Source organism: Pristis pectinata, chromosome 7 (genome assembly GCF_009764475.1).
Source record: "Pristis pectinata isolate sPriPec2 chromosome 7, sPriPec2.1.pri, whole genome shotgun sequence".
Taxonomy (NCBI): Eukaryota; Metazoa; Chordata; class Chondrichthyes; order Rhinopristiformes; family Pristidae; genus Pristis; species Pristis pectinata.
Window position 1 is genome coordinate 41,875,610 of NC_067411.1, and position 26,226 is coordinate 41,901,835.

A 26,226-nucleotide genomic window follows, 5' to 3' on the forward strand; every position below is an offset into this window, starting at 1 on the left:
ATCCTGCAAGAGATCCCTGAACATCGACCACATCTCCATAGTACATTTCCCTTCAAAAATGTTATCCCAATTTACACTCTCAAGTTCTCACCTTATAGCCTCATAATTCGCCTTTCTCTAATTAAATATCTTCCTGTCCTCTTTGCTCCTATTCCTGTCCATGACAATTCTAAAGGGTATGGAGCAATGGTCACTGTCCCCCAAATGCTCACCCACCGATAGGTCTGTCACCTGACCTGGTTCATTACCTAATACTAGATCTAATATGGCATTTCCTCTAGTCGGCCTGTCAACATACTGTGACAGGAATCCATCGTGGACACACTTAACAAACTCCGCCCCATCTAAACCTTTGGCACTAAGTAGGTGCCAATCAATATTTGGGAAGTTGAAGTCTCCCATTATAATAACACTGTTACTTTCGCATCTTTCCAAAAACTGCCTCCCAATCTGCTCCTCAGTATCCTTACTGTTACCAGGGGGCCTATAGAATACTCCCAGGAGGGTAACTGCTCCTTTCTTATTCCTAACTTCCACCCATATTGACTCTAGAGAGGATCCTTCTACATTATCCACCCTTTCTGCAGCTGTAACAGTGTCCCTGACCAGTATCGCCACCCCTCGTCCTCTTCTCCCCCCCATCCCTATCCCTTTTAAAACACTGAAAACCAGGAATATTCAATATCCATTCCTGCCCTGATGTCAGCCATGTCTCTGTAATAGCCACAATATTGTAATCCCATGTACTTATCCAAGCTCTCAGTTCATCTCCTTTATTCCTGATGCTTCTTGCATTTAAGTAAATGCACTTTAGCCCATCCACTTTACTACTTTTATAGCCTGTACTCTGCTTCTCCTTCCTCAAAGCCTCTCTACCTGTCAGATCTGACTTTTCCCCATCCCCTCCTTCCTCTGACCTACTCCTCCGGTTTCCTTCCCCCTCACAATCTAGTTTAAACCCTCCCGAACCACCCCAGCAAACCTGGCTACAAGGATATTGGCCCCCCTCGGGTTTGGGTGTAACCCATCCTCTCTGTACAGGTCCCACCTTCCCCAGAAGAGATCCCAATGATCCAAAAATCTAAAACCCTCCCTCCTGTACCAACTTCTCAGCCAGATGTGGAGAATTAAAATCACATCAGGGTCCTGTTTTAAATATCATGATTGGGTCAGCAATGTTAAGTGTGGCACGAACTGTAAGTTGTTATATTTTCTACTCAAGTCATTAGTTAAAAGTTTCTGGGGCCAGATGGGTTTATTTATGGCAAGAACATTTGGTTTCTTTTGCCAAGAGGAATGACAATGCTTCTACAGGTTCTACACAAAAAGTTAAAGCATTCCTTGCCATAGGTTGCAAGCAACCCCACCCCTGCCACACTCCCTGTCACAGCTCAGACCCACAACCATTCCAAACACCTCTGAAGAACTTCTATTACAATTTATTCGTGCCAGTGGGCTTTTTTAATTCTCTCTTGGCAGGCTCAGGTTGTCTGAATTTTTGATCTTTTTCGCTCACTATGACTTCCCATCGATGTAAGCTGGGCCATTGAGCAGTGGCATGATAGAGTCCCAGAGTTAACCTCACCTGGGAGGTGGAGTTGTGGAGTGGTGGCAGGTGCTTACCTTAACCTAATCTTGGATTAATGGGTTTAAGTATTTTCTTCAAGATTTCTTTATTAGTCACACGTACATCGAAACACACAGTGAACTGCGTCATTTTTGTGTAGAGTGTTCCGGAGGCAGCCCGCAAGTGTCGCCACGCTTCTGGCGCCAACATAGCATGCCCACAACTTCCTAACCCGTACTTCTTTGGAACGTGGGAGGAAACTGGAGCACCCAGAGGAAACCCACACAGTCACGTGGAGAACGCACAAACTCCCCACAGACAGTGGCCAGAATCGAACCCGTGTCGCTGGCACTGCAAAGCGTTACGCTAACTGCTACACTACCGACTTTCAAGTTCGTTGGGGGTTAGGGATGTAACCCCCAATGTAACCCGTATGTTAGTATGTTATGTAGTGGAATCATAAATACATGATGGAAGAGTGATCTCACTAGAAATTCTGAGCAGGAGCAGCCCTTCCCTCAAAGTTGTTGCTCAAAATAATGCAGGCCCAGAAATCTCCTGTAAGATTGAAAACATTTGAAATATTCATCAGAACAGGCAGCATATGTGGAGAGTGAAACAAAATTATTAGTTGGGGCTGATAACTTTTCATCAGTTCCGATGATAAGTCATTGAGGTGAAATATTAAGTCTGCTGACTATTTCCATAACCTTCTGTTTCTTTTTTCACAATTCCAGCATGAAACCTGAAACATTTATTCTATTTCTCCCCACAGTTGTTATCTGATCTGTTGAGCATTTCCAGTATTTTCTGTTTAAAGTGAAAGAGATCAGCCTATATTTCTTGTTGGAGTAATATATGCTGTAACTTGTGTGGATCACATTTCACTTGCCATTTCAGCTGGTATGGATGGTGGAGGTGGGAGAACCAGCAGAAAGCTGAGGGTCTGAGACCCACAGTCTCTGCAATATCACATTATAAAGCCTGAACATCAACCAAGAACTTGGGCTAATATCCATTTAATCCTTCAGAAGTGCACAAAAGAACATTTTATTTGTCAGAAATAAACATGTGTTGCCAAAAAATTATCTGCCATGCAGAAGTAAGGGCATATTACCAAGTCAAAAGGTTGTGGATTTGTCTCATTTCAGGGGTTTGAACACAAAAAGCTAGGCTGACATCCCCTAGTGGTTTACTGAGAGAGTTCTGCATTGTCTGTGGAACCTTCTTTCAACTGAGACTTTTAAGTGGATGGAAAATATCCCATGGGATTGTCCTGGGGAAGAGCAGAGGACTTTTCTCCAGTGTCCTCAATCGACATACATTAAAAAAGAGGTCATCTGTTCATTGTCACGTTGCTGTTTGTGGAATTTGACTGGAAGCAAGTTAGCTACTATGCTGCCTATATTACAACTGGAAAAACACATCACTGGCTGAATTGCACGTTGGGAAGTCTTGAAGTCCTGAAGGGTGCTATAGAAATGCAAGTTCATTTTTACTTCCTCCATACAAAAAACACTAGGCTGCTTCCAACAAATGGAAGAATCATAGAGAACCTTTCACAATCAATCACCAGAAATAAGCAAGAGAAAGGGAAGCCAGCAGCAGGCCCAGACTGACACTATAATGGGCTTTGGATGCTTCAGATGCAACCAGCTGGCTTTAGGGATGTCTGTAGTGATGGTTCTAAGTTAAATCTGAGAACATGCGGTGTTAATATTATGAAATTTAAGCTTGTTTGATTGCAGTTAGTACAAAAAGCAAAAGATAAACAATGCATGGCAGTCAGATGTAGGTTGTCTGATGTGGGGTACCACATTTGATGTGGGCTGTTCATCACAAAAATGCAAAAGGAAACACAGGCACTTCTAACAAATGGAGGAAGGGAAGAGGCAACTGAAGGGTCACTTGAACTTTATGATGACTAAATCTTAACAGTTAGTCGCAGAGCAGAAACTCTAATGGAACAGAAGCACTTTTTCACACAAAGGGAGTGGAAACCTAAAACCCTCTTCCACTGAAAAATTGTTGAGGCTAGGAGTCAACTGGAAAATTTCTTTACAGTGATTAATAGGTTTTTGTTTGGCCAAGATTTCATGATGAGCAAATGGAATTAAAGAACACAACAGCCAGAAATTAATTGAGTAGTTTTGGAGTTTGTAGGGCTGAATGGCCTGTGTTCCTGTGGTCATAATTGGTTCAGTTGCCATGGCGAAAGTTGGACTCATGCTTGCAGATCATTATTTAGGGATCTAAACCACTAGCACAATTATTTAACCCCGATGGTACCATGCCTAATGTTAAATTGCTTGTACAGTACCTATTGCTTTTCCAATTTGTTTCTCCTTTCCAGTTACCTCAGCAGCAGGAGTGAAGCCTAAAACAGACACAGCAAACACGCCCAGCACTTCTGCCACCTACTCAATGACCATCATCATTTCCATAATCTCAAGCCTTGCAGCCTCCATCCTGTTGATAGTTATAATTCTCACTTGCCACCGTCACCAGAAGGAATGGCAGACTAGAAAGAGGTAAAAACTTTATTTCCTTCCTGACATAAGAGCAGGGATTGTTGACAAGTTTTATAATCCATTCAGAGGGAAGTCATGGTGAACCTTCAGAAATCGCTGGTTGGAATACTGAGTCCAATTCTACGAAGGTTTTATCAAAGGGAAATCATGTTAGTAAAATCTATTAGAATTCTTTGCATTGGCAGGAGAACCATTGGATATGGTGTATTTAGATTTACAAAAGGCATTTGATAAAGAACCATCTGAGAAATTACTTCAGAAGAAAGGGATCACAACAATGAGGGTAAGATACTAGCATAGGTAGAGGATTGGTTAATTTACAAAAGAGAGGAGGGATAAATAGGTCATTTTCATGTTGTAATTAGTGGGGTACCATAGGGATCAGTGCGACTTGTATTAATTTCATGAATGAAGCCACTGAGTGTATTGAATCCGAGTTTGTGGACAATACAAAGTCAGCTGGGGAAATAAATTGTGAGGAGGTTTCAATACATCTACAAAGGGATATAGGTAGTTTAAGTGACTATGAAAAAGATACCAGATTTGTGAATAAACTGGGGAAATGTGAGACTGTCTTAATTAGCAGGAAGGGAAAAGCACATTATTATTTAAGTGTTGTGAGAATAATGAATGTTGGTGTTCAGAAAGATCTGAGACTTTGTGCAAAAAATGTGGAAAGGTACCAGGCGCATGCAGCAAGTAATTAGGAAGGCAAGTGAAATGTCAGCCTTTATTGTAAGAGGGATGGTGCACAGAAGTCAGGAAGTCTTGTTGCAACTATACAGGGCTTTGGTGAGACCACAGCTGGAGTACTACATAGAATGTCGACCTGTCGTTTAAGAAAGGACGTATGTGTTTTAAACACAGTTCACATAAGGTTTAGAAGATTGATTCCTGGGGTGAAGGGTGATCTTATGGTGAAAGGTTAAGTGTAAAGGGTCTGTACTCTCTGAGGTTTAGCATAATGAAGGTCATATTATTGAAAGATATAAGATACTGAGAGTATCTGACAAGGTAAATGCTGAGAGGATGTTTTCCCAGTGAGGAGATCTTGGACTAGAGACAACATCTCAGGATAAAAGGATGCCCACATGCAAGTGAGATGAGAAGAAGATGCTCCTCTCAGAGGATCATGAACCTTTGGAGTTCTCTACTCCACATGGGATCAAGTGTTATTGGGAACAGGCTAGAAGGTGGAATTGATGGCAAGAATCAGACCAACCATGACCTTCTTGAATCATAAAGCAGGACTGAGAGGCCAGATGGTCTACTCCTGCTCCTATTTCTAAAGTTCTTGTATCACACATCAGGAGGAACATAAAGATCTTGGTGAGAGTTCAGAGAAGAGCTCCCAGAGCTGAGGGACTGAGGAGAGAATGGAGATGTTGGTGTGTTCTGCTCTACTGGAGAAGGTTAAGAGGAGAATTGATAGTGTTGCTCAAAATTGTGACTCTTTTTTAAAGTCAAGATAGTAAGAATATATTTCAATCAGCAGGATGATCCAGAGGCCACAGATGTAAGGCCACTGGTCACAATGCCAGGTTCTGAGGTGAGAATCCTTTTAATTTGGCAGCCCTTCCTTCAGAGCTGCTTCTGGACAGACTTCACCCCAACCCAATGTACCAGCGCCTTCCTCTTCTTTTCAGTGCTAAGCTACCGAGCCTCGAATGTCCAAGGAATAACATAGAATAATTTAATGCAGTGAGTTCTTACAATCTGGGAAGGCTGTGCCTGGGAAGGTTACTTTCCTGCAGGAATTTAGATAAATAATTAATGGGGAACTTTGCAGGGACTGCAGGGAAAAAGAGCAGGGCATTGGATCAAGTTATCAAAGGGACATAACTGGTGCAATGAGTAGAATTGTCTCCTGTGATGTATTGTTGTGATTTGATAAAATGAATAAATCAGACTGGAGTGACTCAACTGATGTGGGGTCAAATCAAGTCCAGAGTTTCCTTGTTTCTTTCTTCAGAAAATGCCAAAAACATTCACCCTTTTTTTTCTCAGTTACAGAGGAACTGAGACCCCAACTCTGGCAGCCCTTCCTTCAGAGCTACTTCTGGACAGACTTCACCCCAACCCAATGTACCAGCGCCTGCCTCTTCTTCTCAATGCTAAGCTACTGAGCCTTGAATATCCAAGGAATAACATAGAATATGTGCGGGATATTGGAGAGGGAGCCTTCGGACGAGTGTTCCAAGCGAGGTGAGCAGTTCTTCAATCTTCAGTAATGGGGGAAGTAGAATTCTAATATCAATAGAAAGATGGACTTGTATTTTAATGGTGCTGCGCACAATCCAAAACACTTCATTAAGATTTCTTTATTAGTCACATGTACATCGAAACACACAGTGAAGTGCATCTTTTTGTGTGGGGTGTTCTGGAGGCAGCCCGCAAGTGTCGCCACGCTTCTGGCGCTAACCTAGGCAATTTATAGGCAATTGAATACTTTTTGAAGTGTAGCCATTGTTGTAATGTAGAAAATGTTTCAACCAATTTGCACACAACAAGCTCCCACAAACAGCACTACAATAACTCCCAGATATTTTGTTTGCAGCGATATTGTGTGAGGTTAAATATTGACCAATTTTGTCAAGGATAATTCCCTTGGTCTCCTTTGAAACAACAATCCTCCACATCCATCTTAGAAAGTAGAGTCTCTTTAACCATCTCCTGATGCCTTGCAGCTCCACAGACCCGAGTTCAATCCGGATTTTAGGCAATGCCTGTGCGGAGCTTGCATGTTCTCCCGGTCACCACATGGGTTTCCTCTGGGTGCTCCGGTTTCCTTCCCAGTGTCAAAGTCATGCTGGTTGGCAGGTTACCTGACTGCTCTAAATTGTCCCTCATGTAGGTGAGGGACGGGAGTTCATAGGAACACAACAGGAAAAATAGAATGAGTATAGAAGGGTCGAATGGACTTGGTGGGCAGAAGGGCCTGTTTCCATGCTGTATGACTCCATGACTAAAATTGTCACTTGTTTGTCTCCAACTATTGAAACTCCATCCCATTACACACAGTTGGTCACAACCACTGGCATATAAAACAGAAGCAAACGTCACCGGCTAGCTGCTTTATCCAGTTGGTATACGCACTTAGGCAGAGTTTCATCAGCTCAAGGCAGATTGCCAGTTGAGTCACTGGACATGTCAGCCAACTTGCCTTACAAATCAAGACATTCTGGCCTCTGTCAAGTGTAAAGGAATCTATTCAGGCTGCCATGTCCTGTCTTCAATTACAGGGTCACCGCCAAAACTGCCTGGGTGCGATTCATCAGTGCATTCCACCATCGACTAAATTGATTGTTGTGTTGTTTGAAAGACTGTGCAAAAATGACCCTGGTTTTGTACCCGGTTGCACTTTTAGTGGATGTCCCCTCAGTGTGGAGCTAAATGACTCAATTGTTTCAGGAAGAACTATTGAATGGGCCCACCATTGCTGTTCCAACATAGAGTCATAGATCGAATCATAGAGTCACTTAGCCCTTCAACCCAGCATATCTGTGTTGCTTGTTATTCCTTTCAACATTAATCCCATTTACCACATTAGGTCCATAGCCTTCTGTGTCTTGGCAACTCAAGTATAGGAGTTGGGACATTATCTTGCAGTTGTACAGGTCATTGGTGAGTACTGTGTACACTTTTGGTCACCCTGTTATAGGATAGATGTGGTTAAACTGGAAAGAGTGCAGAAAGGATTTACGCAGATGTTGCCAAGACCAGAGGGCCTGAATTATAGGAAGAGGTTGGCCAGGCTAGATCTTTATTCCTTGGAGCATAGGAGATTGAGGGGTGCTCTAATAGATGTTTATAAAATCACGAGGGGCATAGATAAGATGGACGGTAACAGTCTTTTCCCCAGGGTAGGGGAGTCCAAACCAAGTGGGCATAGATTTAGGGTGAGAGGGGAAAGATTTAGAAGGGACCTGAGGGCCAACTTTTTCATGCAGAGAGTGGTGAGTATATGGAACGAGCTGCCAAAGGAAGTGGTTGAGACAGGTACAATAGTATCATTTAAGAAGCACTTGGATAGGTACATGGAAGGGAGGGACCTGGAGGGATATGGGCTGAACACAGGAAATTGGGACTAGCTGGGTGGACACCGTGGTTGTCATGGACTTGTTGGGCCAAAGAGCCTGTATCTCTGCTGTATTGCTCTAAGACTCTATGACTCTAAGTACTCGTCCAGATACTTCTTAAATGTCATGAAGGTATTTGCCTCCATCACCTGTTCAGGCAGCACATTCCAGATTCCAATCACCCTCTGTGTGAAAAAATTCCTCCTCGGATCCCCTTGGAACCTTGTACTGCTCTCCTTAAACATATTCCCTCTTGTCTTAGACCCCCATCAAGGGAAAAGTCCACCCTATCTATTCCCCTCATAATTTTATGTACCTCTATCAGGTCACCCCTCAGCTTCCACCACTCAAAGGAAAATAAACCCAATCTCTCCTTGTAACTGCCATGCTCCAATCCAGGAGATACTATCCTGATATTGCAATTGTTCTAATGCACAGAGCTTTATCAAACTGAAAGGAGGCCATTTGGCCAAACAGATGCAAGAAATACTTGCATTCAATTAACTCTGTTACCTTTGTGGCACCTTTTGCAGAAACAGAACATTCCAGAGCACATTACAGCTAACAAAGTACCTTTGGAAATGTGGTCACTACTGTAATATGGCAAATATGGCAGCCAATACAGCAAGCTCCCACAAATAGCAAGATGAGAATGGTAGAAACAATTTGTTTTATTCTGGTGTTGTTTGAAGGGTAGATATTGATCAGAACACTGAGCATAACTCCCCTGCTCTTCTTCAAGATAAAGCGATAAGATTGTTTACATCCAAACGTGAGGGTGGAGATGATCTTCGTTTAGCATCACCTCCACAGGAGAGCGGCTTCAACAGAGCAGCACCCTCTCAGTTCTGCACCAGCCTCAGTTTAGCCAATGGTATTATTTTTGCTCCACCTATTTTTCACATGCCTTACAAAAAAACAAGATGCTGGAGGAACTCAGTTGGTCAGGCAGCACCTATGGAGGGAAATGTACAGTCAACGTTTTGAGCCAAGGCTGTACATTTCCCTCCATAGATGCTGCCTGACCAACTGAGTTCCCCCAGCACCTTGCTTTTGTGCTCCATCTTTCAGTATCTGCAGTCTCTTGTGTCTTCAGCATCTCATACCATACCCGGAATGCACTGCCAGGGGTGGTGGTGGAGGCGGGTAAGATAGAGATGTTTAAGAGGCTCTTAGATAGGCACGTGAGTATGCAAGGAATGAAGGGATATGGACCATGTGCAGGCAGAGGGATTGGTAAATTGGTAAATTGGTTCATTATAATCACACGTACTGAAGTACAATGAAAAACTTTGTTTTGCATGTCATCCATATAGATCATTTCATTACAACAGTACAAGGGAAAGCAATAACAGAATGCAGAATAAAGTGTTACAGTTACAGAGAAAGTGCAGTGCAGACAGACATTAAGGTGCAAGGCCATGACGAGGTAGATTGTGAGATCAAGAGTTCATCTTATCATACTAGGGGACCGTTCAATAATCTTACAACAGTGGGATAGAAGCTGTCCTTGAGCCTGGTGGTATGTGCTTTCAGGCTTTTGTATCTTCTGCCCAATGGGAGGGGTTAGAAGAGAGAATGTCCGGGGTGGGTGGGGTCTTTGATTACGTTGGCTGCTTTATCGAGGCAACGTGAAGTGTAGACAGTGTCCATGGAGGGGAGTCTGGTTTCCGTGATCTACTGAGCTGTGCCCACAGTTTCTTATGGTCTCGGGCAGAGCAGTTGCCATACCAAGCTGTGATGCATCTGCATAGGATGCTTTCTATGATGCATTAATAAAAATTGGTGAGGGTCAAAGGGGACGTGCCAAATTTCTTTAGCTTCCTGAGGAAGTAGAGGCACCGGTGCACTTTCTTGACCATGACATCTATGTGGTTGGACCAGGACAGGCTACTGGTAATGTTCACTCTTAGGAACTTGAAGTTTTCAACCCTTTCGGCCTCAGCACCACTGATGTAAACAGGAGCATGTGCACCGCGCCCCCTTCCTGGAGTCAATAATCAGCTCTTTTGTTTTGCTGACATTGAGGGAAAGGTTGTTGTCATAACACCATGCCACTAGGCTCTCTATCTGTATTAGATATATTGTGCAGTAATTAGATATCATTAGTTTAATTAGTTTGACTCAACATGTGGGCTGAAAGGCCTGTTCCTGTGCTGTACTGTTCTATGTTCCATCTTATGCCTTAGTTCAGCTTGACCTACACTGTCCCCTCTAGCTCTTGTGCATACCCTATCACTGTATCAACCAACTAATTGCAGCTAAACCTCATCAACCTACATAAATCACATATGTTTTATTGCACATTCCTATGGCAGATCCTGTTTATCTTGCACATTATTTTGGATAAACATTCTGTAATGTTGCTTTTCCACGAAAATAAGATAACTTCTTATATACAAACCTACAAAATTTCCACAACCCTCATGTTTTCTTGAACAAGTAGTAGTAATCATATTCCATTTTGCATGAATGCATATCTACAATAAAAATAACGAGGAGTGTTTTTGGTCTGAATTATGTTTGAAAACCAGCTCCAGATCAAAAATAATTCTTGACAAGTTAATCCTTACCTAGAACCTACACAACAGAAACAGGTCATTTGTTCTGTTCTCAGTCATCCATCAGATCTGGGCATCACTGGTAAGGTACTGATGAAGGTACCCGTGGTGCCAGAATTTAGACTTGGACTTGATGAAGAAAAGCAGTATATTTTTAAGTCAGTTTGATCTGTGATCTGGAGAGGTTCTCATTGGTCATATTCTGCTCATATGCTTGCTGTTCATATCCATTAAGGTAGCAGAGGCGTGTCACAAGTGTTGCTGCAGTGTGTTTCTTGACGGTACACAATGTACCACGGTCCATCAGAGGCGGAAGGAGTAAATGTTTAAGGTTGTGGGCAGGGTGCCAATTATGCGAGCTGCTTTGTCCTAGTGGGTGTTGGGCTCTGGGTCTGTTCCTGAAGTTGTCTTTTATGACTGTTCATTGGATGTCAACACTACTGGCAAGAGCATTTCTAGTTGCCCCTTTAACTGAGTGCTTGCTAAATAATTTCAGAGGGTAGCTAAACATAAACCAAATTGGTGCATTTGGAATCACTTATAGGTAAGGATGGCTTACTTCTCCACAGACACTTAGTGAACCAGATGATTTTTATGATAATGCCTGGTTTCATGGTTTTGTTACTGACTCCAACTTTTTATCCTAGATTTATTTAATTACATTGATTTGAATTCTCCAGCTTTTGCAGTGGGAGTTGAATTCAGATCCCCGGATTTGGAGTCCAGACTTCCAGTAAAATGTTGTCAATCCAGTAGGCTTGGGACTTTACTCATGCCGGAATAGCAGATTTTCTGGACTATGGGGTGTTGTTCCTATTAATGTTCCAATATACTTCTAAGTCACACTTTTTTCGATTTACACAGTGAATCCAGTAAGTTTCAAGGGAGTGTGGGAAACGGAACAAGTTGAGCTTATAGGGAGCATGGGAATGAGGCCTGTGGTGAATTTAAAGAAAGCACGGGAACTGGGGTCCAGGTGGGTTTAAAGGGACTGTGGGAACCTGGGGCCCAGTGAGTTTAAAATGAGTGGGGTAATGAAAGGGAGCATGGGATCTGGGGCCAGGGTGAGTGAGAATTAGCACCTAGTGAGCCAGATGCCAAACCATTGGGATTCATGAATAGTTGGATAGCAGATTGTCAGAGTTTTACTTCAGTGCTATATTGTAACCACCACCCTACCATACCCTGAGCCCCTCTCATCCTGGGCAGGTGAAGCAAATTCCATCATGGTCCTGACTTGTGCCTTGTGGAAGGGCTAAGGGAAGTGTGGTGAGTCACTCACGCCCATGGTTCACTTGCATGAGTTATGTTAGAGATAAATAATAAAATGAGACAACATGACAGCAGCAGTAAGTTACATAGATTTACATAAAAGAGATTACCTACCTGCCATGGAAAAACAACATTCCAGAATGTTCATCCAAAAAACTCCACAAGGTAAACAGGATGTTCCATAAATCAGTGATGTACAGTGATCAGTATACTGTTGGGGATTGATGGAAGCTTGTTCCCCTTATTTGCAAATACATTAATATGTTTAGCATCATTTATAATGCAGTAAAATATACATTGGTGCTTCATGGTGATGCCATTAGGCAACACTTGATACTGAGTCACATGAATCAGTTCAGGCAACGAAGGAACTGGGTCAGAGGGGTGGTTCTTATTAAATGTCTTAGAGGAGGAAAGAGTCAATAAGATAAGATATTTGAGGTTTAGAAGTGGATTTTTGAGCTGGCAACCTTGGTTGAAGGTATAGCTGATGGAGGAGATTGGAAAGGAAATTGGGAATGCACAAGAGACCAGAACTAGAGAAAGGTGGAGATATCAGAAGACTATTGGACTGGAGGGGTAGGAGGGCTGTTATAATGCTGCAAGACCCCAGACAATTACATCAAGTGCTGAACTGGCCGTTGGATGTCACAGAGCAGAAAGATAAGGAAATGGAATTGGAATTGGTTTATTATTGTCACTTGTACTGAGGTACAGTGAAAAAATTGTCTTGCATACCATTCATACAGACCGCCATTCATACAGACCGGCAATCATACAGAGGGTGGCACAGTAGCGTAGCGGTTAGCACGACGCTATTACAGCACCAGCGATCGGGGTTCGATTCCTGTCGCTGTCTGTAAGGAGTTTGTACGTTCTCCCGTGTCTGTGTGGGTTTCCGCCGGGTGCTCCGGTTTCCTCCCACATTTCAAAGACATACGGGTAGGTTAATATGGGTTCAAAATGGGCGGCGCGGACTCATTGGGCTGGAAGGGCCTGTTACCACGGTGTAAATAAAAAAATTTTTTTAATTTAAAATTCATTACACAGTGCATTGAGGTAGCACATTGTAAAACAATACAGAATGCAGAGTAAAGTGTCACAGCTACAGAGAAAGTGCAGTGCAGGTAGACAATGAGGTGCAAGGTCATAACAAGGTAGATTATTACGTCAAAAGTCCATCGTATCGTACTACGGAACTGTTCAATAGTCTTATAACAGCGGGATAGAAGCTGTCCTTGAGCCTGGTGGTATGTGCTTTCAGGCTTTTGTATCTTCTGCCTGATGGGAGAGGGGAGAAGAGAGACTATCCCCGGTGCATGTGGTCTTTGATTGTGCTGGCTGCTTTACTGAGGCAGTGAGAAATATAGACAGAGTCCATGGAGGGGAGGTTGGTTTCCATGATGTGCTCTGTGTCTCCATCTCTCTGCAGCTTCTTGTGGTCCTGGACAAAGCAGTTGCCATAAAGTAAGGGAGAGAACTTCCCCTGAGCTGTGGCAAAAAAGCTAATGGAAATTAGTGCTTTGTGGAATTATGCTTGCTAGCCTTGAGTTTCACATGTGGCAGAAGCTACCAGCAGGCAATGAGGACGAACAGGGAGAACACAAATCGAAAAAAAAATTGATGGTAAACCAAGTGGAAATTGGCAGAGTGGATTAATAACAAGAACAGAGCAAGGCTAAGGAAGGATTTATATATTCTTTTTTGTTGCATGTTCTTGTAAACACCATGTTCTAAAAAAATCACTGTCTTCTAAAGAAAGATTGTATCATTGCATTCCAATACACTTAATTGTTTGCATTATCAACCTACATTTATGTGGCAACTTTGCCAAAGTGAAATGCCCCCAGATTGTTATCAGACAAAATTTGACACTAAGTCACACAAGGAGGTATTAGAGTAGATGAGTGAAAGCTTCAGATAACACCATCACTTGTTCCATAGCAAAAGGCAGGGCTATTAATGGATCTGTAGCTGTTCCCAAACCCCTACAGAGTCATTTTCCATTGGTACTTTACTAACGCACTTTCCAGATTTTCCAAATTAAAACTCCCAATTTGTTCAGCACTTCAAAATGAGGTCGATTCCACATGCTGCCCAAAGGTGAGAGTAGTCACCCTTGAGGTTCCTTGGTTGCCTTCGACACAGCAGCCAGCATTCCTGATGCTCTATGAATCTTGAATTAAAATGTGGGCTGTCTTAAGATCTCGTGTTATATGCCCTATGATGTGTTGGTTTGAGAGATTTGTGTTCATCAAGTACTGCGTCAAATAGCTGATTCTGACTTCTACAAAATGTTCAAGTAGGAAATAACCCTGTAGACAGTTTCTTGTCAGCAGTTGAGAGTGCTCCTGCCAAATCAATTATTTATAAGTAAGTGTAGAAACAAAAATCGTTGACCCGACAATCGCTAACCTTTGTGGAAGGTCTAGATCCATTGCATATTCAGGAAGTCCTTAACCATGACATTTACTGAGTGCATTCCTTCTGTCTCTGCCTGGCCTCCTCCTCAGAGTCTGTGGGCTTGAGTCCCAGTCCAATGATGCAAGGAGAGTACACTTTGGCACAGTTCTTACTGCAACACAATGCCGTTATCTTGCAAGTCAAGCACAGGCCTAGAAATGTGGGATGAATTAGTTCTGCTAGCTCCAGAAATATCAGGGTATTTTGTCAACAGTTCTCTGTTACTAATGCATTTCATGCCAATTCCAAGAAGATCATTTAGGACATTTCTGATCGGGGATAACAGTGCAGTCGGCCATCTTCTGGGGTAGTTCGCCGACTGAAGACATGTATTGCAAGTTCCTAAGCATAATTTTCCATTTGTATAGAAACATTGAATCATTCAGCACAGAAAGAGGCCATGCAATTCATTCTGCTTTCGCCAGCTCTCTGAGTTATCCAATTAGTTCCCCATCCACTATTACATTCTCTCCACCACCAGCACACCATGGTTACAGGGTATGTCATCTACAATATGCACTGCAGAACCTGCCAAGGTTTCTTCGACAGCACCTCTCAGATCTGTGATCCCTGTCACTAAGATAAGTGCAGACTGCAGCTTCCCCTCTAAGTCGCACACCTCCCTGATAATGGAAATATATCACCACTCCTTCAATGTCACTGGGCTGGAATTCTAAAACTACACACCCAACAGCAGTGTGGGAACCCCTTCACCATGCAGACTGTAGCGATTCAAGAAGACAGCTCAGCTTCTCAAGGGGGCAGGACTGATACTGCCAGCAATGCACAGAGATTATAAATGTCCCACTTCCCTGCTCTTTCTTTGTTGCTCTGTATGTTGTTTCCGATTCTGTATTTGTCCAATTCTATGACTGATAATTACCACTCAATCTGCTTCCACTGCCTTTTCCACATCAGAATGATTCAAAGTAATAAAAAGTACACAATCTCTATTATCTGCACTCAGCTAGAGAGGTTCATCACCAGCAGCACAAAGTTCAAGATATATCCTTAGCATCCCAATAAATTTAAAAGAAAAGTGAAACACGAAGCCTGAGAGAAAATTAATGTTCCTGCTTGAACATCATCGATAGAATTTAAGCATGGGCCAGTACTCAAGAAGCAGGGGAATTCTCTCTGCTGTCCTCTCTCTGCTGTCCTCTCTCTGCTGTCCTCTCTCTGCTGTCCTCTCTCTGCTGTCCTCCCTCTGCTGTCCTCCCTCTGCTGTCCTCTCTGCTGTCCTCCTTCTGCTGTCCTCTCTCTGCTGTCCTCCCTCTGCTGTCCTCCCTCTGCTGTCCTCTCTCTGCTGTCCTCCCTCTGCTGTCCTCCCTCTGCTGTCCTCTCTCTGCTGTCCTCCCTCTGCTGTCCTCTCTCTGCTGTCCTCCCTCTGCTGTCCTCCCTCTGCTGTCCTCTCTCTGCTGTCCTCCCTCTGCTGTCCTCTCTCTGCTGTCCTCTCTCTGCTGTCCTCTCTCTCTGCTGTCCTCCCTCTGCTGTCCTCCCTCTGCTGTCCTCTCTCTGCTGTCCTCTCTCTGCTGTCCTCCCTCTGCTGTCCTCTCTCTCTGCTGTCCTCTCTCTGCTGTCCTCCCTCTGCTGTCCTCCCTCTGCTGTCCTCTCTCTGCTGTCCTCCCTCTGCTGTCCTCTCTCTGCTGTCCTCTCTCTGCTGTCCTCTCTCTGCTGTCCTCTCTCTGCTGTCCTCTCTCTGCTGTCCTCCCTCTGCTGTCCTCTCTCTGCTGTCCTCTCTCTCTGCTGTCCTCCCTCTGCTGTCCTCCCTCTGCTGTCCTCCCTCTGCTGTCCTCTCTCTGCTGTCCTCCCTCTGCTGTCCTCTCTCTCTGCTGTCCTCCCTCTGCTGTCCTCCCTCTGCTGTCCTCTCTCTGCTGTCCTCCCTCTGCTGTCCTCTCTCTGCTGTCCTCTCTCTGCTGTCCTCTCTCTCTGCTGTCCTCTCTCTGCTGTCCTCTCTCTGCTGTCCTCCCTCTGCTGTCCTCTCTCTGCTGTCCTCTCTCTCTGCTGTCCTCTCTCTGCTGTCCTCCCTCTGCTGTCCTCCCTCTGCTGTCCTCTCTCTGCTGTCCTCCCTCTGCTGTCCTCTCTCTAGTGTGCTCTCTCTGCTGTCCTCTCTCTGCTGTCCTCTATCAGACATCCTCTCTTTGGTGCCCTCTCATCATGTTATTCTGAGGACCTTTATTTACAAGTTGGTGGTCCCATTTCCTGCATGTTCTGAGGTTGTCAGTGTTATTCATGAGGTGTCATCACCCCTGTTCAATAACACTTAGCCCTACCTCACCACCTGCAGCCCTGCCTCTGTTTTATTGACAGCCCTCATCTCAGAGCCATCTGCTAGCCAACTGGAAATCTCAGCTAGAAATTTTTTTTGACTAAATCGGCAGGGAAGGAAGGAGGAATCTCAAGTCAAAGATCTGATACATTGTGGCATAGGTTGATAGGGCAGATTATCACACCTGTAATCCCTCAGAGTTTCAGTCCTGGCCTGGCCCCATGCTACACAGTGGAAGCCAGAGGAGGTCGCACATTTTACCATAGGCAGGGAGGGAATCAGAGGCCATGTTAATCTACGGCCCTCCTTTGATGTGGCATTTGATGCAAACACATGTTGGCTGACCTCCTGAGTAAAATGTGAAGTGTAGAACAAGGTTTGTGCAGGAGGGGAGGGTAAAACATAATCTTACAAAAGCAACAGGCAGAGAATTTCACCAAGCTTCACTTTCAGAGATTGGCAGTCAACAACACTCATTCACTTTAACAAAGTCACTCACACTGGTTGGATGCTACAAAATGATTAAACCCTTAAATACAATAAAAAAATAAAACTTCGCTTTGATGGCCAATGCTATTAATATCACTGGAAAGAAACCTGAAACACATCCTGTCCTGGTTACTTTAAACTTGAAATCAACCCTCATAACTTTTACTCGTAACAAGCGGCCAATCCTGGCTCTGCAAAATGCCAGCTTCAGCATCACAGCTTCAACTAAGTAAAGCTTAACATTAAAATACTATTGTGTATTACAGTAGTTCTGAAGGTAGATTTGGACCCACGAGCAGGAAACATTTGATGCTCTTGGTATTGGCCAGTTTAAAGTCAAACTGTAGTCCTGCAGCACAGGAAGACATCATGACAACAACTTGGATTTAAGTAGCACATTTAACATAATACAAAGTACTTCACAGTAGCATTTTCAGGCAAGTGTTCAATATCAATCTACATGAAGAGATATTAGAACAATGACTAAATGCTTGTTCAAAGAAATATGTTCTAAAGAGAATCTGAAAGAAGGAGGGAGAGGAAGTGAATTCCAGAACTCATGTCCAGGCCAGTTGAAAGCATGGACACTGATAGTGGAGCAATTGGCATCCAGATGACAGAACTCACGCATGGTAGCGTAGCAGTTAGCGCGACGCTATTACAGCACCAGCGATCAGGGTTCGATTCCCGTCACTGTCTGTAAGGAGTTTGTACATTCTCCCGTGTCTGCGTGGGTTTCCACCGGGTGCTCCGGTTTCCTCCCACATTCCAAAGACATACGGGTAGGTTAATTTGGGGTTTAAAATGGGCGGCGCGGACTCGTTGGGCCAGAAGCACCTGTTACCACGCTGTAAATAAAATAAAATAAAAATAAATAAAAACTCATGGGGCACAGAGATCTTGGTGGATGAAGAATAGAGGAGGTTACTAAAGTAGTAAGGCTTAAGACAATGAAGGTAACTGGAAACACTTTTAGATTCAAGTCATTGCTAGACTGAGAGACAGTCTAGGTCAGTGAGCACAGGGGTGATGGGTGAATGTGACTTGGTGTAGGTTAGGACAGGGACAGCAGAGTTTTGGATGAGTTTAAGTTTGTACAGGATGGAAACCTTCCAATGGTCATGTCAAGGGAACAAAGGCAATAATGAGAGTTTCAGTAGCAGACATGCTGAGGCAAGGGTGAGACAGGTTGTGAAAATGCAGGGTAGAAAGCCTAGACTGAACAGATGAGTTCAGTCTCATACAATGATTGGTGAAACACATAGACCCAGTATCCAAAAAATAGAGTTTGTGGTCCAGGGCAGTGGGGGACAAACCAAACACAATGGCTTCTGTTTTCCTCCAACTTAATGGACACATTTCTGCTCATCCAGCCTGAGATGTCAGAGAAACAAACATAACGAATCAGAGGCAGGAGAGAAGCTGAGAGAGGTAGTGGTAGGATGTGGGTTGCTATCATCAGTGTACAAATAGGAACTTCTAAAGACGTTGTCAAGGGCAACATATAAGTTAAGCATTTCGCTATCTTTCTGGATTTGGTGAGCCAAGCTCTGCCTGTGCATTGGTCACATGTTCAAGGATGGGCATGCTTTGGTGTAGCCCAGGACTGGCAGAGGGTGATGCCAGCACTGTAAAAGCAGCATTAAATAAGAATCTTTGTGTCTATCCCAGGGAGCTGAGTCAATGAGTACCTTCAAGGCAAACTTTTGATCTATTGAGGAGTCAAGAATTAGAGTAAATAGGAAGGTAAGTGGAGTAAAGGCCATGATTAGATCAGCTATTATCTTATTGAATAACAGAGAAAGCTTAAGGCACCAAATCATTACCCTTGCTCCTATTTCTTTTTTCTAAAAAGAAACATTTCTAATGTTATTCTTGGAAGGAAAGCCTTCGGTGAACTCTCCCTACTCCCTCAGGCAATCATTAAAGCCTGGGAAATGATGACTGATGCCTGGTAAGCACAACACTGCTGTGTATTGGTTATCAGAGTTTTACCTTCATGAGAATTTACAACACAGAAACAGGACACTGTTCCAACTGTTCTGTGCCAGTATCAATGTTCCACATGAGCCTCAGATCATCCAACTTCATCCAGCCTGATCTGTATGATTGGCCAGCTCATCAGACATCTCCTTTCGTGTGTCTGTGCTGGTCATTTCTACCACTCCTGTGGTGGCAAGTTCCATTGGATCAATGGCACAGGAAGAGGCCATTCAACTGCTTGAATCTGCTCTCTAATTCAATGAGCACGTGGCCGATCAGCATCCTAATTCTAAGGACCCAGCTTTTCTCCATGGGCAGTGCACCGGTCCCGGATTTAAAATCAGCAAGTAATCTGCATTAACCACCATTTTATTCTCTGGGTAAAGAAGTTCCTCTTCAATTCCCCACTGGATTTATTAGCTTATATTAGTGGCAAGTTAAGTGAACACCATTCCACCTATACAACCTTTGCAAAATTGTAAAGAAGGCACCCAGGCCAGCCGACATCCTTCTAAGGAAAGAAAAACCCGGCCTACTGTGAGGCGTTAGTGTGGTTAGCAGGCATTGATTTGTCATCCATACCTGCTATGTCTTGAATTTGCTTAACGTCCACCTGTTACATCATTGCCCACCCACACTCCATTCAGTTCTGGAATAAAAATACAGAACACTTCCTGAAAAAAATAATATTTTTCTGGAAGAGCTGAGCCTGTTAAAAGGGTAAACAGCAAGATTAACAATGGGATGGTGGTCAGCAGAAGCATTGTCAACTGAATGGGCACATTCAATAGCATACAGGGCTTGGGTCAATAGTTGATTGGTGTTAGGCTCGGATACCCCATCTCAGTGCTGGTCAGATCTGTAGAATCAGTTGACAAATAATGGGCAACATGTCTGCATATAAAGGGGAACTAGTGGACGTACTATTCTTAGATTTCCAGAAGACAACTGACAAGGTGACACATCACAGGGTACTGAGAAAAATAAAAGCTCATGGTGCAGGAGGTGACATGGATAAAGGATTGGCCAGCAAACAGAAAACAGGGAGTAGGCATAAATGGGCTTCCTTACTGGTTGGCAAGATGTAACAGGGGTCGGTGCAGGCACCTCAGCCTTTTACAATTTAAGGCACTGGAGGAATGATTGCTAAATTTGCTGACAACATAAATATAGGTAAGAAAGTAAGTTGAGAAGAGGACATACGGAGGCCACAAAGGGATATAGATAGCTTGAGTGAGTGGGCAATGATCTAGGGGAGAAAAATGTGGGAAAATAGCAGGAAAAATTTTTTAAAATCCATCTCATTGGTGAGAGATGGCAGAGGGATCTGGGTGTCCTTGTGAATGATTGGCAGAAGTCTAACATGCAGGTGTAGCAAATAATTAGGAAAGCTAACATTTTCTTGTTTATTATTACATATTACGACATAAAAATAGGGAGTTATGTTTTGTTGGGTAAGAGTGGAATCGCTTCTGGAATCCCATGTACTGTACTAGTCATAGTGTCATAGAGTCATAGAGCAGTACAGCACGGATACAGGCTCTTCGGTCCAACGAGTCCATGCAGATCATGGTGCCCACCCAGCTAGTCCCAATTTCCTGCATTTGGCCATATCCCTCTAAGCCCCACCCCTGCATGTACCTATCCAAGTTCTTCTCAAATGATACTATTGTACCTGCCTCAATAACTTCCTCTGGCAGCTCATTGCATATACTCACCACCCTCTGCATGAAAAAGTTGCACCTCAGGTCCCTTCTAAATCTTTCCCCTCTTACCCTAAATCTATGCCCACTTGGTTTGGACTTCCCTACCCTGGGGAAAAGACTGCCGTCCATCTTATCTATGCTCCTCATGATTTTATAAACCTCTATAAGAGCACCCCTCAATCTCCTATGCTCCAAGGAATAAAGATCTAGGCTGGCCAACCTCTTCCTATAATTCAGGCCCTCTGGTCTTGGCAACATCTGCGTAAATCCTTTCTGCACTCTTTCCAGTTTAACTACATCTTTCCTCTAACAGGGTGACCAAAGCTGTACACAGTACTCCAAGTGTGGCCTCACCAATGACCTGTACAACTGCAACATAATGTCCCAACTCCTATATTCAATGCCCTGACTGATGAAGGCCAGTGTGCTAAATGCCTTTTTCACCACCCTGTCTACCTGTGACACTGCTTTCAACAAACTATGCACTTGTACTCCTAGGTCCCTCTGTTCCATTACATTCACTTGTCCACTACTATTCATAGTATAAGTCTTATGCTTTTTTGACTTTCCAAAATGCATCACCTCACACTTATCTGTATTGAAATCCATTTGCCACTCCTTGGCCCACTTCCCTAACTGATCAAGATCCCCCTGTAATGTACGATAACCTTCTTCACTGTCAACACCAGCTCCTAATCTTGTCATCCATAAACTTACTGATCAAGCCTTGTGCAATCGTATCCAAATCATAACAAGAACAAGGGTCCCAACACCAGCCCCCTGCAGGACACCACTAGTCACCGGCTTCAATTCCGAGAAACAACCTTCAACCCACCCTCTACTTCCTACCTCTGAGCCAATTTTGAATCCACCTAACTACCTCTCCCTGGATTCCATGGGACCTAACTTCCAGACAGCCTACCATGTGACACCTTGTCGACAGCCTTACTAAAGTCCAAATAGACAACATCCACTGCCCTACCCTCATCTACCCTTTTGGTTACCTCTTCAAAAAAACTCTGAAAGGTTCATCAAGCACGACTTTCCACACACAAAGCCGTGCTGACTCCTCCTAATCAGACTCTGTCTATCCAAATGCTGATAGATCCTGTCCCTCAGAATTCCCTCCAGTAGCTTCCCCACTACTGACATCAGGCTGACGAGCCAGTAGTTCCCTGGCTTGTCCTTGATACCTTTCTTAAACAACAGAACAACATTAGCCACCTTCCAGTCTTCAGGAACTTCACCAGTGGCTAAAGATGAAGCAAAAATCTCCACAAGGGCCTCCGCAATTTCTCTTCTAGCCTCCCGCAAAATCCTAGGATGCACTTGGTTAGGCCCTGGGGATTATTCCAACTTAATGCACTGTAAGGCTGCAAATACTTCCTTCCTGGTAATATGAATATTCTCCAAAACATCTCCACCAGTTTCCCTTATCTCTTGAGCAACCAAAGAGAAATATTCATTAAAGATCCCACCCATCTCCTGCGGCTCAAGACATAGGCAACCCTGCTGATCTCTAAGGGAATCTACTTTATCTCTGGTCACCCTTTTACTCTTAATATAGCTTTAGAACCTCTTGGAATTTTCCTTAATCTTACCTGCCAGATTCATCTCATACCCTCTCTTTACCTTCCTGATTTCCCTCTTAAGAGTATTCTTAATCTTTTTATAGTCATCAAGAGATTCCCTCATCCCTGACCTTCTAAACACAGCATATGATTCTTCCTCTTTCTTTACCAGAGCCTCAATATCTCTCATCAGCCATGTTTCCCTAAACTTGCCAGGTTTACCCTTCACCCTAACAGGAGCATACTGCTCCTGGACTCTTGATTTCACATTCTTAAAAGCCTCCCACTTGCCATTCATTCCTTTCCCTTCAAACAGGCTCACCCATCGACCTCTGTTAGATCCTGCCTAATTCCCCCAAAATTAGCCCTGCTCCAGTTTAGGACTCTAACCTGTGGACCTGTCCTATCCTTATTTAAGGAAGGATATAAATGGGTTAGAAGCAATTGAGAGAAGGTTTACTATACTGATGCCCAGAATGGACATGTTGTCTTATGAGGAAAGGTTGGACAGGCTAGGCTTGTACCTGTTGGGGTTTAGAAGATACTGTGGGGTTTTGACAGGTGTCACAAACCAGCAACAAAAGAAACACACTGAGCATGATTCAGTGTTAAAAACTATTTTATTAATCACTACTTATGATAATACGTAAAATAAAAGCAAAAATGTTAGTATGTTAGAATTCAAAAATGTTAAACCTCGAACGTTAACCCCAAAACGAAACTCTTCGTGTGTGTGTGTGACAAAGTCCAAAACTCCCAGTTCCTGAATGGTTCTTAAAGTTCAGTTCCGCAAGCCATAAGGTGAAACATGAGCAAGGGCTTCTTCAACAACCACCGTTGTCTGAAGATAAGATGTAGATGTAGAAAAACATAGAGAGAGTACATACGAAATCCAAATGTTCCACGATGGAACCCAAACGACACTTCAGGGTTTACTCGGTAGTGACTTCCTCACCCCGAAAAGCATCCGAACCGTGGTCGTCCACATACAAATACCTGTTTCCTTCTACAGGTCAGCAACAAAGTGAACTCCACCGGATTACTTCCAACTTCCATACATGGATTTCAGTGGCAAACACAGTTATTGTTTCTCATCCATCGATAGAGAAAACAAGCAGGCTGGTGTCTCTCTCCCTTCTCTCTCTCTCTTTCTTCTTCTTCTGACTTCTTCAACAACGTCATTACGTCCTTTATCTTCTATTGACGTAAGCACGCCCCACACACACATACACACACACACACTCTCTATCTTAAAGGGACTTTCACTGAGTCCGTAACACAGGGTAGAGATGGAGATGTTTCCTCTTATGGGAGAATCCAGAATTAGGAGTCACTGTTTCAAAATAAAGGATGGTCTGCTGAAGATAGAGACAAAATGTTTCTCTCTGAAGGTTGTCTTTGAAACTTTCTTCCTCAAAGCGTGGTGAGAGCAGTGTCTTTGAGTTTTTTAAAGACAGAACTTGATAGATACTTGATAAGCAAAGGGTGAAAGGTTACCACAGGTAGGAAGAAATATCGATTTGAGGTTGTAGTCAGATCAGCTATAATCTTATTGAATGATGCACCAGGTACAAGCAGTGAATGGCCTACTCCTACTCCAAATTTTTATTTTCTTATATTAGTAATCAGAAATGGATAACTACAAAAACAACCTTCATCAAAGTTTCACATTATATAATTTAGCGTAATGGAGGATAATTGAGGCTATATCACTTGGGCTACTTAAAGAAGAGGTAGGTAAACTTTGAAAGATCAGGAAATCGAGAGCAATGGGGAATGGACACAGAGGAGGAGTTGGGGCAGATCTGCCATGATCACATTGAGTGGCAGGGCAGGCTTGAGGAGTGAGTAGCCTACTCCTGCTCCTATTTCCTGGTGTTCTGGTAGACTTCAGATCAATCAGTACCCTGTTGAAGGTTGTCAGTAGACCTGGAGTGTAGAAATTGTCCTCAGTTGCATGTGCTAAATGTAAGATACAGTGTGGGTTGCTTCTAAAATTCTGAAATTCAGGTCCCTGGATGGTGGTGAGGGAGGAGGTAAAGGGACAAGGGTTGCACCTTCTATGGTTACAGAAGAAAAAGACGGGGACAGGGACAGGTGGGTGGGAAGGGCTGAGCAGATCTGGAAGTTACAGAGAGAGTGGTCCTAGAAAGAGGAGGAGAAGGGAAGATGTGACTGGTGGTGGGATTTGTTGGAGCTGGCTGAAATGGCGAAGGATGATATGCTGAATGCGAAGGCTAGTAGGGTGAAAGGTGAGGACCAAGGGAACTGTGTATCTCTGTTCTTTCTGGGGAGATGGGGAGGTGGGTATGGGGCAGGGGGTGGATGAAAATTGTGTGTGAGAGCTTCATCAACTACAGCAGAGGGGAAGTCATGTTTCCTGAAGAAGGAGGACATTTCAGAAGTCCTAGAGTGGAAAGCTTCACCTTGAGAACAGATGTGGCAGAGATGGACAAACTGAGAAAAAGGTATAGCATCCTTACAGGAGGCAGGGTGGGAGGAGCTGTAGTCAAGCTAGCTGTGTGAGCCTGTGGGTTTATAGTAGATACCTGTGGCTAGTTTGTCTCCTGAGACAGAGACAGAGCGATTCGGAAAAGGAACTGTCAGGGGTGATTTCCATTTCTTGGGATTCAACAACACTAAAATACAAAGAACAATAACATTGTGCAAGAAGTCTAAAGTAAACCAGGAAATCCTGCACATGTCCGGCAGTTTCTGTGGAGAGGGAATCTTTCAGTGGAATTGGGAATGATTGGAGACCAACTTTCTCAGTGATAAACAACTTGCTTTTCTGTAGCTTTTCCCAATTCTGAAACATTAATTCTGCAGCAGGGGTTTAACATTCGTGCCAGGAAATAGCACAGATGATATCTTTATAAACAATTCTTCATTGTTACTGCATTACCACAATGACCAGACTTCAAAAGTTCTTCACTGGCTGCAAAGTGCTGTGGGATGTCCCAAAAGGTTTCAAGAAAGGTGCTGGCTATATGCAAGCCTGCCTTTTTTTAACGTCTTATAACTGGATTGAATAACAGTTCATGTTGGAAGGCACACAGGTTTGTCTAGTGTATCAACACATGGAGTAGAAGCATCCAGCTGAACTCTCTTTGTCTAACTCCTGCAGCATTTTTGGCAGATCTACAGCTCATGGAATCATACAGCACTGGAGGAGGAGACTGGGCCTATTGTGTGTGTACTGGGTCTTTGAAGGAGCTCTCCCTCTGCTTGTTCTCCATTGCCCTTACATGCACCATTGCTCCATAAAGCCAGCAGAGGAACTCAGAGTGGGTTCAATTATAGTGAATAGAAGGAGTGTGAGCAAGAAAACTGGGAGAAGATCACTGCTGGTTTAGATTGGACCAGGTTACGTGGTGCCAAAACTGAGATGTATCTTAAATAATCTGGTGGAAATGCCAAGTTTACTGTATAAAACAACAACAGAAATCAAAGATTCTCCATAAGTCAAACCATTTAGTTTGTATGAATGTGTTTAGGGAGAAGCAGTTTCCAGTGCTAGGAGAATGAGTCACTAGAGATTTTAGGTTATCAGTGGGAGGACCAGAGGGTATAAATTTATACGCAGTGGGTTGCTGTGATCTGGAAAGCATTCCTTGAAAGGTCAGCGGAGGCAGATTCAATGGGAACTTTCACAAGGCATAAAATTTGAAGATAAAAATTCAGAAGGCTCTTTGAAAACTCAGGGGCTAGTGGGATGAATTGGCAAGCTCTTTC

General features: G+C 43.6%; 1 protein-coding gene across 1 annotated transcript in view; it reads left to right on the plus strand.

Annotated features, from left to right (window-relative positions):
• Positions 1–26,226, plus strand: part of musk (muscle, skeletal, receptor tyrosine kinase) — a 132,248-nt gene that overhangs the window by 80,012 nt on the left and 26,010 nt on the right. Inside the window, exons 14-15 of the mRNA XM_052020110.1 lie at positions 3,921–4,098; positions 6,106–6,303. Coding sequence (XP_051876070.1) covers positions 3,921–4,098; positions 6,106–6,303 — 376 coding nt within the window. The remainder of the gene's footprint in view (positions 1–3,920; positions 4,099–6,105; positions 6,304–26,226) is intronic.